Source organism: Schistosoma haematobium, chromosome 3, assembly GCF_000699445.3.
Source record: "Schistosoma haematobium chromosome 3, whole genome shotgun sequence".
Lineage (NCBI taxonomy): Eukaryota > Metazoa > Platyhelminthes > Trematoda > Strigeidida > Schistosomatidae > Schistosoma > Schistosoma haematobium.
Window position 1 is genome coordinate 42,356,795 of NC_067198.1, and position 18,814 is coordinate 42,375,608.

The 18,814-nt window shown below is 37.3% G+C and overlaps 2 protein-coding genes across 3 annotated transcripts in view; one reads left to right on the forward strand and one right to left on the reverse strand.

Moving 5' to 3' along the window:
• EEA1_1 (early endosome antigen 1) overlaps positions 1 to 8,451 on the forward strand; it is a 33,438-nt gene extending 24,987 nt beyond the window's left edge. The window contains exons 12-15 of one of the 2 annotated variants that reach the window (XM_051213906.1): positions 1,577 to 1,622; positions 2,868 to 2,988; positions 3,628 to 3,726; positions 7,876 to 8,451. In XM_051213906.1, coding sequence (XP_051069926.1) covers positions 1,577 to 1,622; positions 2,868 to 2,988; positions 3,628 to 3,726; positions 7,876 to 8,010 — 401 coding nt within the window. In that variant the 3' untranslated portion in view covers positions 8,011 to 8,451. Of the gene's footprint in view, positions 1 to 1,576; positions 1,623 to 2,867 lie in introns of both variants that reach the window. The other variant, XM_051213905.1, reaches the window with a different exon arrangement.
• Positions 8,452 to 12,632: 4,181 nt separating this feature from the next.
• Positions 12,633 to 14,688, reverse strand: MS3_00000146 (uncharacterized protein; the record flags this gene model as incomplete). The annotated part of the gene is made up of 1 exon (XM_051208031.1): positions 12,633 to 14,688. A coding segment is annotated over one exon (621 nt), but the record flags the coding sequence as incomplete, so codon positions are not given.
• Between the last annotated feature and the right edge of the window lie 4,126 nt (positions 14,689 to 18,814).

An 18,814-nucleotide genomic window follows, 5' to 3' on the forward strand; every position in this document is an offset into this window, starting at 1 on the left:
TCCGTTGCGCTTCGTCTCTCTAATCGTCTGTTTGGATCAACGATTGTATGAAATATATGTATTCAAACCTCATTCTCACATTTGACTTATTCTAATTTCGCTATTCACTAACTCGATTTGAGCCGACGATTATATACGAGGGTAGCCAGGATATATATTTCTATGATATTCAGCGAACAATCCAACTGGAGTCAGATACATGGTCACTTAAGGACAGCCCTATACCGAAAACCAACCTTTAAAGACTAATCACATCATAAATTGGAACATCAATACTTTCCGTAAAGCATACCATATAATGATCATTCTTCTCACATACTTTATATTATTCCTGATTCTTTATGTGATAAAAAGCAGATCACACCATAATATTACATAACTGGTTTTCTAATGAGTACAATTTTAGAATACTCGATTTTTAACAAAAAATAAGCTCTATGAAAAATCTTGTTTTATTTTCATCTAATCTACTTTACTATGACTTACATTTTGTGCTATACATTTACATATTCACTCTCTATTGAATTAATTTATTCAAGAATTATTTCTCATATTCATAACTTGTGACCGCCGATTAGAGGGCAGTGACTTATCGATCGGACCAAGGACGCGTAAAACACGCGCGAGCAGTCTAGAGTATTGATTGGCCCTGCTTTCCGCCTAGCCCAGCCAGTTAAATCCAGAACACAAGTCTCAGCCGCTGCGATATGAATCATTATATTTCAAACATACTGAGTTTATATACCAATCAAGCAGACCACAACGTACCAATAAAATATGAAACAACATTTGTACAAGAATTAGCTAGATGTGGCTGTGAATGTGGAGATAGTAATTAATATACTGGGTATAACTCAAGAATGGTAAAACGTATAATAATAGTTTATGGGTCAAAATAAAGCTTATAATAAGAGGAATATGAATATGCATAGTTTAGTTACTTAATAATTATACAATAGAAATATACGTTTAGTATTGGTCCATCAACAGATCCCAAAAGTTGCCATTCATTATTCTTGTCGAGACATAACAACACCAATAATGTTTTTATATTGAATATCTTGAAGGTACACTTTTCTTTATAAAATTTGATGTTGGTCAACAACAACAACAAGAAAATAATCGAAGATTATTGATTACTAAATAAGTTGTCTTATTCCATGTCACTTAGTGATAAATCCCTCGAGGCTGGAAGAAGAATTTCACCAATCATCTATAGATAACATAGGACTTCAAATAAATATGTGTAGGTCGAAATTGTCATATCTTACATCAGTACAAGTCGGGGACGAACGAAAAAAAGAAAACGAATGAGGAGATTAATGAAACAACGAAACACAAATAGTGAAAGCTAAATAGTAATGGAAATATAAATGTAATACATATAATCTAGAAGAAAGGATTCAGTCTTTCTGAGTATCATTGTTACTACTATTATTTCAACTCGTTTGCCATTCATGATGTCGTTCTGATGTGGGGTAACAAAACAATTTAAGTTCACGCGTATATTTTTCCCAGACTCTAATATTGATTATGACTAACTGGTTTCCTTACTTTTATTCTTTTTAATTTATAGCCGAATCAAAATTATCCAAGAAAGAAATTGATTCTCTCATGGAAAAGTAGGTTTTAATCAATGTTATTTTTCTTGGCACAAAATATGGTGGCTATCAGAACTCAGTAGCTGAGTGGATAACGCGATGGCGTTTGAAGCGAGTGGTACTGGGTTCGAGTCCCACAGTGAACATCAACTCTGAGATGCAGGTACATCCAGCCGACGAGTCCCAAATGGGACGAAACGCGCGTCCTGGATTCCACTGCTAGCCAATATCCATCATTGCTTACAAATAGCTTGTGAATTAAGGTAATATCGAGGCATACTCACAGTATGCACCTGTGCCAATAACAGAATGATCAATTACAGTCTTAAACCTCAATGGGAAGATACAAGCCAAACAATGCTAAGTGAATTCAAATATGGTTATTGTTTATAGTGTAGTGAACGAGAACACGAATGTGGACAATCAAATGTATTTCAGTACAACGTTACAGAATATCTTGGTAAAATCTGAGAACCATACAGTAAATACTTCATTTGCAAAATACCCATCAATTGTCTCAAATCTTATTGTTCCTTCGTTCCTATGCCAATCACTCTCTGTTCTCATTCTCTCCAATTTTCTTCAATCTTCTGCCACTAGGCATTCCCCTTTCAATTGGTGATACATACTACTTATATCTGTCGACATCAATAGTACACGCGACATACACATAAATTATAACATTGAAATTGACTAGAAAGTTTACACTTATTGTCTTACAGTAATCTAATAAATCATAACTAGTATACATCCACTTGTTCACAAGGTTCTAATTGAAAGTTGATCACTTTATATGTTTATTTGATAGTTTATGTTAACGACTGTTGGCTATGTTTAATATAGACCTACGCTACCAAGCAGAATAACTTATAGAGGTGTAGATAGTGACAACAGCTATGCGGCGGTTATTTCGACTTTATCGACTAATAAACACTCCCGATCTTATCAATTAATCTTTCATATTTACCTGATATTTAACGTGTACTACTATCATTACTCATTTGATAGTTTTGTCTATTTTGAACATTGCTTACTACAGTCTATTCCTCTGTTAATATTTACGCTGAAAACGTTCAGTGGATATATGGGAGTGGTTTACATGAGAATTTTGCTTAAATCACATATTTTTTAACTAAAATTACAACATTACTAGTCTACTTATATAACTCTGTATGTTTTATTCATTCCATATATTTCAAGCTTACAAAACATAACAGTTTATTTATGAGTTGTTGTTTTTCTTCTTTAATCATTAATTATTTACAGATTAATTAAAGCTGAAGATGCAAGTTCAAATCTTCGAAATGAATTAAATTCTAAATTGAAAGAACTTAAAGAATTACAAATAGCTGTTGTTGAATTAGGTAGAGAAAATCAAATACTTCAGGTAATATTAATAATTTTAATAGTTGAGATCATAAGTTCATTGAAGCTAGACCACCATGGAAAACCTGAAAGCACTTGATGGCTGTTTCAATCTAGTATGGGACTCCTCAGCAGTGCTCATCAACCATCTCACACACAAGACTAGAACCCAGGACCCTCGGTCTTACGCGTGAACATTTGACCTATAGACCACTGAATCGGCATACGACGGTGTTAGTGTTTCGTCCTATTGTGAGACTCCTCAGCACTGCGCATTCACGATCCCGCCTCGCCAGACTCGGACTCAGGATCTATCAGTCTAGAGCACGAACACTTAACCTCTAGACCACTGAGCTGGTCGGCATCCAACAGTGTTAATGTCTAACTTCAATCAATCCACGAAGTTGTGCCACCGTCCATCATTGTCATCAGTGAGTTACTATTTCATAACAGACCCGGTTGAACTCCACTGGTCATAGCTTCTCACTAGAACTCCAGCAAATACCTATTGAAGCCAGTCACTAGTGATCATATGTTGATTAATATCAGAAGGAGTTCAATTGACTCATGATCTCAACTATTAAAATTACTATAATATTCACAAAAAACCCTTCTATTAATAATAATAATAATTCAAACTATTACTTCTAAACTTCACTAGGTTTTACGCGATCGTTTAACTAATCGCCAATGGACTAAAGATGATGAAGCTTTAACATGTTTCGGTTGTGATCGTGAATTCTCTATCAGTACACGAAGGGTATGATTTTTTTTTTTCATTTGTTCTAGCTAATATAAACAATATGGTTTCTCATTGTTTTAATCATTAATTGTAGTACGTATTCTCCGATTACTCTTTAATTGAACTAATTTATATGTGTATAATGAGTTTTACTACTGAATAAAGTTTACTGATTTATTAAGTGGCGTTAGATGAATGGATGCATTATACTTAAGTTTCTTACTCGTTGATACTTGTCAGCAAGGCATATCTGTAATCTCGAAGAAACTGATACTTCGTGTAAAAATTAGACCGATGTGGTGCTAGATTCAAAAATGTTACTACTGAAGTATTTGGGTTGGACAGCATTCCCACTGTTGAAGGACATATAAAGCTCAAAATAATTATCTGTCAGACAATATCAAAGTTAGAATCTTCAATACGATCATCAAAAGAGTTCTACTGTACGGAGCTGAAACTTCGAGAACTACAACCACCATCAAAAAGCACGAATATTTATAAACAGTTGTCTACTCAAGATACTCAATGTCCGTTGATCGGATACCATCAGCAACGACCTACTGTGGCAGAGAACAAATCAACTTTCAATTGAAGAGGAAATTAGAAAAAGACGCTGGAAGTGGACAGGACACATATTGCAGAAATCATTGAACTGAATCACGAGGCAAGCCCTAACTTGGAATCCTGAATAGAAACGGAAAATAGGAAGTCTAAAGAACACACTGTTTAGGGAATTGGAAGCAGATATGAAACGGATGAATAGCAACTGGAAAAACCTGGGAAAGATAGCCCAAGACATAGTTGGATGGAGAATGCTGGTGGGAAGTCTATAATCCTCCATGAGGGATAAGAAGCGTAAGTAAGTGACGTTCTTCAGGACAATAACCAGTTCAGATAACTCGATATCATGTACACTGTGTTTTTAGTTTGATAGACCACCGTTGTAAAAGCATCTTTTTCCGTATTTTCTGACTCCTTACAAATTAAGTATTTAATGGCCAGGAATTTGCTAATTGTTCTATATTTTATGATGAAATCTTCCAATGTAGACTAACATATCGTATTAAATGAAGTGTGTACATTAACTGAAGCAGTGACTTAGAGGCTAAATCGCTCGACCTTCCATCAATGTTTCTGAAGTTTGAGTTTTGCTCCGCCCTTCACTCGGTTTGATCAGCTGGATAGTATCACAAGCTCTTATAGATACAATGTTAGCTTAAAGCACAGCCCATGAATCTATACCTGATAATGGAGTCACTAATTGTTATTCGAATTGAATGAAATATTGTTTTTCTGAAGATTGTAAATGCTTTCGTTCTTTCATTTGGATCAACTTGTTGACGTGAGAATTGATAAACTGATCAATAAACTCATTTATCTTAACTGGTAAATGGGCATTTTTTAGTTCTCCTTACACTTTCATCAGCACAACTAACTTGTCTATTATTAAACCACATCTTATAATTCGTACCCCACAATCATTCATCTTGGAAATAAACTTTCATTTCTATAAACCACCAAATTCTTTCTTTGATGTGATTTGATGTCTGTCATATACTGAATTTGATTTTCACATTCCGTTACTTATTATGACTGATCTTGTTTAGTTAGAATGAAATTTCGATACAATATATCGGCCATAAGACTTATATTTTTGAATATGTGTCTAGTTCATGGTTTATAATAGTTTAAACTTGTGAGTGCTAATGAATAGTTCAGGAGTCTATCAGTTACTATAAAGGGTTGTAATTTCTGTATATTGAACTTCATCTCAGTGTATCTAAAGATTCTCTTTCCCGAATTAACTTGGTTAATCAGTTGATGAGGTTGTGAATTTTCATCAACTGAGGTGGTTAGGTCACGTGTTACGTATTCTTGAACTCCGATCACCACTACGCGCAATGCTGACTAGTGTTGGGGGGATGGCTGGAAGAAATTTAGGGGCAGCCAAATCAAAACGTGGCATCAGCGCTTGAAGTCACTAACTTCAGTCTTAGCCATGATGGTAGATGCAGACTACTTGGTTTGGGTCCGCGTGACTGTCGTAACCAATGGTTGGAGACTCTGGGTGACATGGCTCAGAATCGGTCGCTATGACGTAGGTGTATACACTCTCCCTCTTCTCTTAAACTATGAGATTAAAATCGTTTCATATCTTTCTTTCTACGAAGTAATTCTTTCTTCCTGTACTAATTCCTTATGTGCAATCTTTCTTTTATATATTACCACCACTGAATTAACTACTTTTATCAATCCGATGTTCATCTTGTTGTGTTAATGAGGTATGGCAACTTGGACCGATGCATATATGTGCCTGGTCCTAGGTCGTAGCTGACTGACTGACTTAACTTTCTGACTAGTAATTAATATGTCATAAACTTCTTTGTCTTCCGTCGTTTGATTAATTTTGTATCTAGTAACACGGATATTTTTAAAATTCAGTTTCCCTACAAACATATCCATGTCATATTAAATAATTTGATTCTTTGTTTTAAATGAAATGCTGTAAATATGATACTACAGTGTAAAGACCGAAAAATCTAATATTACTTGATGTCATTTCAAAATTCAATTAATGTTAGAGATATACTTTTAGTTTTTGTATATTGAAGTCCAGGTTTGTGATGATCGACCAATTCATTTCAGTCAAAATCACACTCTTCTTAGCGATTGACCCAATCAGTTGGGTTACAGCGAAAAGATAAAGAATATTTAGAAAACTTTACTGTGATGGCCGAGTGAATATATTTATAGATCATCCACATAAATCCATACTGTTAGCATGAACCAGATGAAGCTAGGTAAAATAATTCATTTAGCTATAAAGGTTTGTCTATACCGTATGGCCTTGAAACAGTACTCAATCGGTCTGGAATCATGCGGCTTATCAGAATGTCAGTAATTCTGGTTTGTGGCTCAATTACATAGACTACTTGCACAACGGGTTTTGACAGAATGCTTGGACTAAACATACAATACGTGAATTTCGCCTTGCATATATTTGTATTTTATATCCTTACACGTTTTGTCCCCGACAAGAACCAGACACAGGTTACAGTGCGATTCTCATGGACATTTCCATCCTACTCGGGAGTTTGGCATATAAGTTACACCGTTTTAAGTTCATTTGATAAAAATTAAATTAATGTGCTTTCCCAAAATTCCTTATTTTTGTTCGGATTTTGTTTTTCTGTGAAACTTTAAGTTATCAAAAGCTTGCTTTATCTAGAAATTTTTATGTCGTTTCATTATAAGACCCACCACCCTTAAAATAACCAACCCAATGGGTTGGAAAACCCGGATTTCAACTCAATGGTGCACATTGGGTTCATGTTCGTGAAGGAACAAACGGCGTATGAACCTATGATTGGTCACCAGGTACCATGGAACCGCATCAACTAACGTTGCCCCATTGCCTTGCAGATTAGACTTTTTGGTCAAATTCTCTGGGACTTGCCCTCTAAGAAAACTAGCTGCTTCAGTTTTGGCACCCGGGAAGTATCCTAACCCACGTATGAATTCAGTGAATTGCGTTGCGCATACATATTTTGATGACCTTTACATTATTGTTTATGTGTTTAAATAAATAAAGTGACTGATTTTTACATTCATGACTTTAACATTTAATCAAGTGTATCGATTTGTGAACAGTTTAGTTTCGATTTTTGGTAATTCTTATTCAACCTTGATCGTTAGTACATGTTTGGAATATTACAATTTATTTGTTATTCATACTTTGGTTTCTGTCAATAATGGTCGCCCAAAATCGTGGATTTATTGAGTCAGACATTAACGCCGTTGGATGTAGACTCATTGATTTAGAGATTACGCGACCATACGCGAGACCGAAGGTCCTGGGTTTGATTACCGCGTGTGAAATAGTAGATGTACTTTATTGAAGAGTACTATACAGTTGTTTCGTTAGTTCTAGGTTTTCAGTCCTGGTCACACTTAGATCAGTTCATAATTTCAATGAAATCCAACCAGCTCTACAATCTTATACTAAAAATAACCGATGTCTTGAAGGTTCGTATTAAGTAAGTAAAACTCTCTATTATATTTCATGTATCTAAAGTGATGTTGACACACTTTAATCCAGTGTATTTTTAATACTTACTTGATAAGTAATTACGAATGATGACACCCATTTTCTTTTTCCATATATAGCATCATTGTAGAAATTGTGGCGGTATATTTTGCCAAAACTGTTCTTCTAATCGGGCTTCTACAACGTTTAGTAAAGATCCAGTTCGTGTGTGCCAAATGTGTTATGAAGAGTTAACTAGTAATGCTATCAATTAATCAGTCATGGATATTGACTATCTAAGAAGCTAAATGAGTAAATTATTTGTATATATATATATAAGTGATTTTTTCCTAATAAGCTTACTATTCCTTCTATATATAAATGGCTTTGTGTGCATTTTGCCGTTACGTTCTATGTTATTAAAACGCACTTTTGATTTTCGTGTCATTTACATTTTTTTGCATTACGAATACTATTACTCATTTCTGTTTATTTTACAAATCTCGTGGCTGACTTTATGTATACTTTCACACTTAATCAACCAAATATTTCTCTCATTGTAGTCTGTGTTTTCGATATATTGAAAATGGTTCGTGATTTCTAGTAATTCGTTTGTCGTTATTTGTATTCATCGTATTCGCTGGTCTCCACTCTTCCTGTTAAGGGAGGATGAAATGTGGGTCTTATTCGGGCTGTAAATGTGTCAAGATAATAACTGGGAAGAGTTAGATGGTTTAGCTAACTATCAAGAGAATGAAGACCGTGTGGTAGTTTTGAGCTTTTTTGGGTCTTCTCTTGATGAGTAAATGAAATGCCTTAATAAAGTAGTACTTAGTCATATGTAACTTGGAACCTGGCATATATGTGCATCGGCCTATGTTGCCACATCACAACGCGAGTATATATATATATATATCAGCGTCTTCACCAAACAGGACTATGTCATCTGCGTATTCTAAGTCTATAAGTGAACCTCCTGGTAGGAGATTAATTCCTGAAAATATAGTTGACGTGAACGTTATTTCCAGCAGTAGATCTATGATGAAGTTGAACAAAAATGAAGATGGTGGACAGCCTTGATGGACGCCACTTAAGGTTGCAAAAGCAGATGACAGTTTGCCATAAGCTCTGACTCGACTGGTAGTGTTCGGGTAAAGAGCCTTCACAAGGTTTATGTACTTCTGAGGTACGCCTTTCAATGACAGGCACTGCCAAAGAACCTGTCGATCTACAGAGTCGAATGCTGCTTTAAAGTCAAGAAAGATCACCATTATCGGACGCCGATAAGTATGCCTGTGTTCTGTAACGTGACGACTGGTGAATATGTGGTCGATGCATTCACAACCAGGTCTGAACCCAGCTTGATTCTCTCCTGTTTGCAGTTCACTGGTCTTAGTTAGGTGTCTGATAATTATCGAGGCCAGTATTTTGGATGTTATGTTAGTCAAACTAATCCCTCTATGGTTTTCATAGAATTATTTTGACCCTTTCTTATATATTGGGACGATAAATGATTGCAACCAATCAGATGGGATAACGTCTAACTCCCAGATCTTAGCTAAAATATTAGTCAACCTAATCGCTAAAATTGGACCACCATCCTTAAAGACCTCTGGAGCCAATCCATCTGGACCAGCTGCCCTTCCTCTTTTCAGATTAACTATAACCTTTTGAACTTCAGCTGGAGTCGGGGGACCTACTCCAATGTTCCATTCAGGCTGTTTGGGAATGGAGGGCAATTGTAGAGCAGCTGAACTGTTCTCCAAAGTGTTCCGCCCACCGTTCTAAACGTCTGGACTGGGAGCAGTTGAGAGTGTCGTCTTTTTCCGAAATGGTCTCACTTACACGACTTATTAACTCCAGTTTCTTTTATTAGTCTGTGGAGCTATCTTGTGTTCCCTAAAGCCGCCGTCTTTTCCATCTCTTTTGCTTTCGTTGCCCACCACTGCTCACGGTCGTTTCTTAGACTTTTTCTTGACCTAGATCTGATTTGTTGTCGCTCTTCATCATGTTCGGAACCTGATGGGACGAGTTTGCGAGAATCCATCAGTGCAATAGACCTTGAAGAAATCTATTGGCTTTTTGTAACCCTGTGGTTTAAATCACTAATAGATGTCGCTCATGTTTCTCCCACGAAAAATACCTCAGTAACGGTCAAATATTCACTAATAATAAATACATTTGGTGAAAACTAGTTTCGTGGCTATGTACCAACTTACGTCGACTGGTAACTGAACTACAACTCAGAGTCCTCCTAAGGCTACTCTCGGTCCTAAGCCTAAATAAAGTAGGGTAAGGTATAGGACTAGCGGCGCCACCACGTAGAAAATAATAGTAATTATTATTATTCACAAACATCTTATGGATACATAAGTGTTGTGAAGAAACCATTTCGGGTTTCGTCAAAAATACAATAATACGAGTTTCAATATTTTATATTTTCCATATTTGAAAAAGAGAAGATATAATAATGATAATGGGATATTAACAAATCAGGATACGTGTAATTGAGAAGAATATTGAATTGATTTTAAAGAATGAAATAGAGAAAATAAGGCAATAGAAATAAGGGAGACATGAAATACCCAAATAGTTAGATAGGCGTGTTTATGAACACAGAACAAGAATAAATGACTATGTTTGTGTCTTCAAATTAGTAACACGAATAAAATAGAAAATAATCAAAGAAAAATAACATTACTGCAGTAAGATATGACGTTAGATTAAGTGTTTGTGTAGTCATAGTTTGGAGTGATGCTATGAAAGTCTCAATTAAGTGCAAAGGACAACCAAATATCAATATGCGTAAGTCATAAATGCATAATGAAGATAAAGCGAGTCTGAGAAGTTAATTTAAGTGTGATATAAGTTGTCGTTTTAACTACAAACTTCGGAATCTTAATAATATTTATTTAGGTGGAAAAAAGAGAAAAAATAAATGAACACCTAGTGGAAGTGTTCAACCATGATAATAATAATTGTGTAGTCAATATCAACCTCTGAAGTAAACCAACAATTTAAAAAATAAAAATCCTTTAGTGCACTTGGATAAATATATGTAGATTTGTGTAATAGTATATAGAGTGAAACTGGATATCAGCATAAAAATTTGTGAAATAATAATTTAGAACGACGCTACGAAAGTCACAATTAATCTTTCTAGAAGGACGCTAGCTAGAAAAAATTATTTAAAACATTTAGAATCTGCCTTGAGAGTTTAAAGACCTTCATTTGTAAGCGTTGTGACGCCTTATAAGGAAGCTCAATATTTGTTGTAACTAACGAGACTGATAACTGTTCTGACAACATGAGCAACAATTAACAGAGGTACATGGAATGTGCGGACAATTTGGGAGACTTGTAGGACTACTTAAGTATCTGAGGAAAGGTGTGGACAAAACATTTGGGTTTTCGGGATAAGGAGAACATATTCGACCCAATCATGACAGATGAAGTTAGCTTTTAGTGAGGTATCGGTGTTGTAGCTCAGTGGTAGAGCGCTCGCTCGAGATAGATCGGGAAGCCCCCAAATGCCTTGGTACAGACGAGGGTGGGGAGAGTCAGCTCCCTCTCGTGAAATGCTCCCACATGGCCACGCGTATACAGCTACTTCCAGGGAAGTCTACCCACTTCCTTATCGCACTGGGGGTGTTATTTACGAAACTGATAGGACAATGCCTGACACTTCAACCGGGTTAGTAGATATGGTGGCTCTACCTAGGAGTTGAAAATCTCTGATTCCAAACCAATGGTGGACATAGGTTTCATGGTTCTGAGAGACAAATGGCACCGGCTACCATGGGACTGCATCTCCTAACGTTGCTGCACTGTCTTTTGAATTAGTCTCTCAGATAATAGGCTCGGAGAGTGACTCCTCTAAGAAGACGAAAACTATCCGCTTCGGTTTGGGCACCCGAGCAGTATTATAGCCCATATACAAGTCAAGTGACATGTATGGTGCACATGTATTCAGTGCCCCTTTGCTCCAATATTTATGTGATCAAATAAATAAATATTAGAGAGGTGCTTTTGTGTCTTGATCATGAAGAAGATCCCACACATATAAGTGGTTACTTTGATGCTCCCTGTAAAAACGCGAATCTTACGGGTTCAGGACCGTCAAAGTATTTTTTCAAAACAAAGAACGAAGGGGATAAAGTGTATTCCAGTGCTATACACTTGTCAGTGATCAGTTTTTTGAAGGCATAGAGTTAATCGTATAGGAGTGCTCACAAACAAACCTGACAATCTAGACTGAATGTCAGGGTCTATAACGACTGCCAAGGAAACTAAAGTGCCGATATTATTGGTCCTGGAGCGGTAAATAAATCCCCAAAATTAATAGCTCTGTGAGTTTTCGACATTGGATGCTTACCATATTAGTTTTAATGGACTCACCTGGCTGAAGGCACTCGGTCATGCATCCGCACCAGATCACGAGTAGGAACGCCGTGCTCAACAACCTCTACAATCGCTAGCCAGATTAGATCAGGCGATCCTCGATATATTGATAACCTATCAAATACATTTTTGAACCTCCTCGCCTCTGTCTTTTGATTTCACTTGATGGGTACGATTCATATTAAGAAGTTCTACTGGTTAAAGCGTCGCCAAACTCCGAATACCTGTGGCATCTTCAATCCTGTTTGGTCATGATAACATTTAGCTTTATGTCTTCAGCATCTCCATATTATAGTCTCGTTCGTGGTTTGATTTTAGAATCGGTGTGAATGTATAACGAAAGTACGAATGACGCTTATTCTTATTACTGTTCGTAAGACAGGTGTTATTAATATTTTACAATGTTATTATAACAGTGAACCAGTTTGCTGCAATTTTTGAATAAACAGATTTCTCTTTGAGTGTTTGTTCACTAACTCTGGTTTAAAAGTTTGGGGTGGCCTATTACGTCGTACCTCATTCTCGATATCAAACTCCAATCACGACACAAATTATAAGTTTATCATGGACGACATGGACTGGGAAAAAGGAATGAAAGTGTTGAGGGATTAGCAAGTAAAATTATGATGATTAGGAATATTTGAATTGTAGTACAAACTAAGAATCCCAGAAATAAGGCAATTAGATCAAGAAGTACTAGGTAAGCACAAACGAATGTACTAGGATTCGTATCATAGATTTCACGACATTCTTCAGCACAATCCCCGTAGATGGTCGAAGATCATTTCCACGATAATATGTAACTTCAGGGGACTCCAAACATCTCATATTCGACCGAAGAATTCTTCCTTTTAATAGCTTTGATGGAGTTTTTTTCGTTACCGAATGTCTGTCATTTCCATATTGCAGTAGAAAGGTATCTACTCCCCTCTCCAGCTCATTGACTGTTGACGCGGCAATAGAATCAATAGCAATTTCCAATGTCCTGACAAAATTTTCTGCCTGATTATTAGAACAAGGATGTCTGGGAGCAGTAAACAGATGTTTGAAACCTATACCGTTCAACCAGGTGGTGACTGCATCCGCAGCAAAATGAGAGCCAATATCGGTCATCAGCACCATGGGAACCCCTTTTCGACCAAACACTTTTCTTAATGCTTGGATTTCGAGGTCAGAATTTGGTGAAGTTGTGAAAAAAAATCAAGCCATTTCGAAAAAGAATCAATGACTACAAGTGCATAGTATTTGCCAAGAAACGGACCACAATAGTATGCATGAATTTTCTGCCAGGCCCCAGACGATACTGGCCATGGAGTCCACTTCGAAGGATGACTTTTCAACTGATGACATTTCTCACAGTTGTTCGCTGTACAACAGATATCTGCATTTATCTCTGGCCACCAATATGTGAGCCTTGACAAGGACTTCATTTTCTCAACACCTGAATGTCGACTATGAAGATCTTCAAGGACAGATTTACGCAATGAAGGAGGAATAACAACACAACCATTTAAACACAAAATACCTTCGGGAGTGGTGGATAGCTCATTCCGCTTTGAAAAATAGACAGGGAATCTACGTTTTAGATTAGCATTCCAACCTTTCCATATAGCCCTGAGTATACATCCAAAGTATCTACGAGTTCCTCTAATGAGATCTGGTAAAGGATGCACTAACAAACAGTCTGAAGTATTAGCAGATCTATCCTGTAATGATTGTCGAGAAATGTAGTCAACATGTTAAATCTGTTTGGCACTTTTGTGCTGAACCGTATAATCATATGCACTCAAAGCAATACTCCAACATTGAACCATAGCAGCTGAGGAACGTGCTAATGATTTTTCAGGATGATAAATCAACTTTAAAGCTGCATGATAAATAACAACAGTGAACTTCTTTCCGAATAGATATTTATGAAGTCTTTTGACAGCTCAAAACACAGCTAATGCTTCCCGCTGAGTCTGTGAATAACCTTGTTCAGTAATAGTAAGTTTGCGTGAAACACAAATAACTGGTCTACCTTCCTGCTCCAAAACTGCACCATTACCCACAGGTGATGCATCAGTAATAAGCACAGAATGTACACTAGGGGAGTAAGTTCGAAGAACAGCATCACTTCGAAGAAACTTTAGTAGACTTCGTAAGCATGACTCCTGTTCCTCACCCCATTTGAATGAATTGGATGTCAAAATATTAAATAAACAATTTGCACGACAAGAAAAATTAGGAATAAAACGGGAATAGTATTGAAGAGCACCCACTAGTGAACGTAATTCTGTAAGATTTTTCGGAGACGGTGCATTAGTCAGTGGAGCTAGTCGTTTCATATCTGGTCTTAAACCATTACCATCATCTAGGTATCCAAGACATTCAAAAATAGATGCATAAAATGAACACTTATTTGGATTCACTGTAATATTCTTCTCAATTAAACAACGTAATAAAGCAATAAGTCTCTTATCATGAATTACCTTATCAAAACCATGAACAATAAGATCATCTTGATAAACTTCAACACCTTCAAGCTCACTAACTACTTTATTCATAACTTCCTGAAATACGGATGGAGAACAACTTAGACCAAATGGAAGGAAGTTGTATTTGAACAGACCAAAATAAGTGTTAATTGTCGTCAAACTAGATAAAGGTTGATCTAAAAGATTCGAAGATAGGCATCTTTTAGGTGGACTTTCGAGAACACTTTAGAACCATGAAGTCGATTTGGAATATCTGCAGCCTCTACCGTCGTGCACGTTTGCTTCAACAAACGGGCGTTCAGAGTTAATCTATAATCACCACAAATTCTAGGGGTCTTGCCGTCCGACTTCAGTGGCGTAACGATAGGAGTACCCCATGCTGAAGACTGAATTGGTTCAATTATGCCTTTCGCAAACAAATCATTTAATGTCTTATGTACTGCTTCTCGAAGACCACAAGGAATTATTCGTCTTTTAAGAAAGACTGGATCACCGTGTACTTGAAGTTTTATAGGCTGAATTTTCATACCTCCACCGCACTTGGCACACATAGCAATCAGATCTTTGAGTAAAGTATCAGAATTTTCTTTAGAAACTAGGAAGGACAACTCCACCTTAAGCCTTTTCGGAGAGACTCTAATTTACGGACGAGCCAACCAGAAGCGCTTCAGAAGTTTCAAGGTTACGGCGCCAACTTCAGTGCTTAATCCTAACGTACGATCGGTTCACAGGGAATTTTGTACAAAACGTGATAATTGGGTGGCTATAACAAATAAAACGGCGAGACCATAATTTGTGGACGAATCAGTCAGGTATAAGATAATAGATCTCGGATTTTAACGCGAAAGCCTATCATGCACTTGGCTAAATAAATTTCTGGCATTATAGCTGATGTCAGTTCGTGATGAAAACCCCATATATAATTCCTAACCAAGGCAAATTACGACAATTATTGCGAACCGGATAATTAAAGCACCAGTAACACTGGCTGCAGCCAGGTACTACAGTATGTACGGGTGATTGGAGGGCGTACAGACTCCTATATTGGCTTGGTTATGTGCATCGTGTCGTTATCCGAAAGTAGCTTTTGTGCACTCAACAACCGGAGTGCACATAAACAATATTGAAACTATGTGGTCGAGGCTGAAAGAGTTTTTGGGACTTTATCATGGCTGCAGAGGCTGACTATTCTGTAGACATGTGGAGGATTTCCTCTACTGCATGCATTACGATTTTAGGACCTCCGAACCTCTTTCTAACCCTGACAAGTTTTTGAAACACGCATAAGAAGTGTACCCAATTTATTTCCTTGCCCAGGACAGGGTTGGATGGAGAATAATGGTGAGCGCCCTATACTCCTCCACGAGGAGTAACAGGTGTAAGTAAGTAAGTCCTTAAGAGTTGCATAAAGAAGTGAGATAGGTTTTTCTGGATGTGCCAAATTTTTTACTAATCTACACTCCTCTCTTTCGATGAATGTCAGGAAATGTGCCACGATTTTATCACCTTTAACATCTTTCTTAGTCATGCGCCAGATTTCAAACCTTTCTAGATAATCCTCAAAAGCTTCAGAAGTTGAGTGAATGTATAACTGTTTCGTCGCAGGCTCCATCGCGACGCCAGTATGATGATTAGGAGTATTTGATTTATAGTACAAATTAAGAATCCCAGAAATAACGCAATTGGATCGAGAAGTACTAGATAAGCACGAACGAATGTACTGTATTTGGGGTTCGAAATCGACCATTCAACAAGTACAAAGGAATCATTAGTTCACTCAAAAACGACAAAAATGATAATAGGTGGCGCTATAATCCACCAAAAATGCTAAAACAAAGCTCATTACGGTTCACCGAACCACATTAGAGACATCGCTCATATTTATATCAATATTTAATTCGGAAGGTTCACTGATGTCATAAGGACAAAAAAGGGGTTGACACGGCTTCAGATTATCACTCAATCGTGTGCAAGCTGAAAACAGAGCTTAAAAATCCGTGAAAAAATAATATAACATTATGTATTAACGTCTTCTTTTAAGGTATTGACGTATGAATTCTAGATAACACATGGCGACAGTATTCAAGCCCTAGGAGATCTGCTAAAATAAGAGGAAACTACTCAAACAACTCGAAAGGAACGAAGGAAACAATTATTTTTATATGTCAGGGGGAGAACTGAGCTGCAAGAAGTATCGTCGAAATAATGGGACTCCGTTAATAGCCTGTGTTTAGCTTTGGAGGTTGTATGGTTAGGGCTCAATGCTGCTACAGGCCTAAGGTCTATGTTATTCCTTTTCTAGTATGCTTTTGTGTGTCCAGTCTTCTCTCGGATGAGTCAGTTGAAGGTGCGTATATCACTACTTCGGGCAGCAGGTTCAAAGTATTGATGACTCGGTGTGGGAACCTGTATGCCATGGGTAATTTGTTCGTTCTTGGCTTTTATACTAGCCTGCGATGTCCTCTGAGATGTTCCGATCTAATGGGAAGAAAAAGAGAGTAAGTTAGGTCCAAGATCATTTCTTAGTATTCTGTACATCAAAATTAGATCTCTTAGTCTGCGGTAGGACAGAGTAAAGAGGTTCAGACTTTCAAGCTGCTCTTTGTATGGTAAATCCCGTGATTCTGAACTTGCACGGGTAACTGCCATCCGTACTTTTTCCAGTATATTCGAGTCACCTTTCAAAACAGGGACTTGAAGCCTGAACACAGTTCTCAAGCTTAGTTCTCACTGACGTGTATGCTATAGTGAACATGGTAGTATCTAACTTACTGAATGTTCGTTTTAAAGCCCAGTGGGTTCTAAACCCCTTAACTGAGACCTCCCGGCGATGGGCCGTCGTCTTAAGATCATGACTCACTGTTACCCCAAGATCTTTATGAGACCGGACCACTGGTACTGGAACTTCCCTTAAACTGTATCTATTATTGTTTGTATCACCAAAGTGCATGTAGACACACTTTGCAGCAGTAATAGGCATTAGCTACTCTTTAGACCAGTTAACCATATTATTTAAGTCTGCCTGAAGTGCGTATGAGTTTGCGTCTCCACTTATTACTCGCCAGATTTTTACATCGTCAGTGTATAATAACATTGGGGACTGTACTATACTTAGGAGATCATTTACATACAGTATAAGAAGTAAAGGACCTAGGACGGAACCTCGAGATACTCCACGAAGTACTGGTCTCCAGATGGAGCACTTGGAATTTATTCTTTCTTTCTGTCTACGACCTACTAGGAAATCTTCAAGTAATTTTAATAGAGGTCCGGCAATACCAGGATTTTCTAACTTCAATAGCAGTCTATTAATTGGCACTTTATCAAAAGCCTTAGTGAAGTGTATGTAGACAACATTCACCGAGTTTTCGTTGTCTACTGTCTTTATCCAAAATTCCCCTGCTATAAGAAGGTTAGTTGTACAAGATAAACCCTTTCTAAAACCATGTTGTTATCTGTTTAACAAGTTATTGGTCCCCATAAATGCCATTATTGTCCTTTTGACTATTCTTTCCAATATTTTAACTACAACACTGGCGAAACTTTCAGGTCTGTAGTTCGACGGAAGTTGTCTTCGTCCTTTTTTATGTATGGGAGTGACGATTGCGTCCTTCCAGTCCATAAGTAGCACACCTTGGTCAAGTGACGTGTTGAGTATCACAGTCAGTGGGACCGCGATATATTTTGCAATATATCTCAAGATTTTGGGGTGTAGTTCATCTGGTCCTGTTGACTTTTACATGTTCAAGATGCTAAAGGCCTTAAGTACATAGTCTTGATAGAGGTCCACGTTGAGCAGGTGGTTTGTTGACTCTTTATTTTGGTCTGGTTCTTTGTCTAGAGGAGGTTCCTGAGTGAAAACTGCCAAAAGTAGTCAGCCATAGCCTTTGCTTTTTCCTGATCTTCAATTCAGACTCCCTCCCTTCTTTAGTTAGGTTGGGAGTCCAATGATGCATCCTTGTTCCGTAGTTTATGTACGAGAATATTCTCTCAGGCTGCTTGAGTGCAGATTGTGCCAACCGCATTTCATATTTTCTTCGAGCTTACCAAATATTAATTATACACGTGTTTCTTCTCGATCTGTAGCGTTCCATCGTACCTGTTGTGCGAAGGCTGATTGCAATATTCAGCCTGACGGATCATTTGTCTGGGGCTCGTGGCGTTTCACTAGTTCTAAGTGTGTTGCTGACAGCAGCCTTGT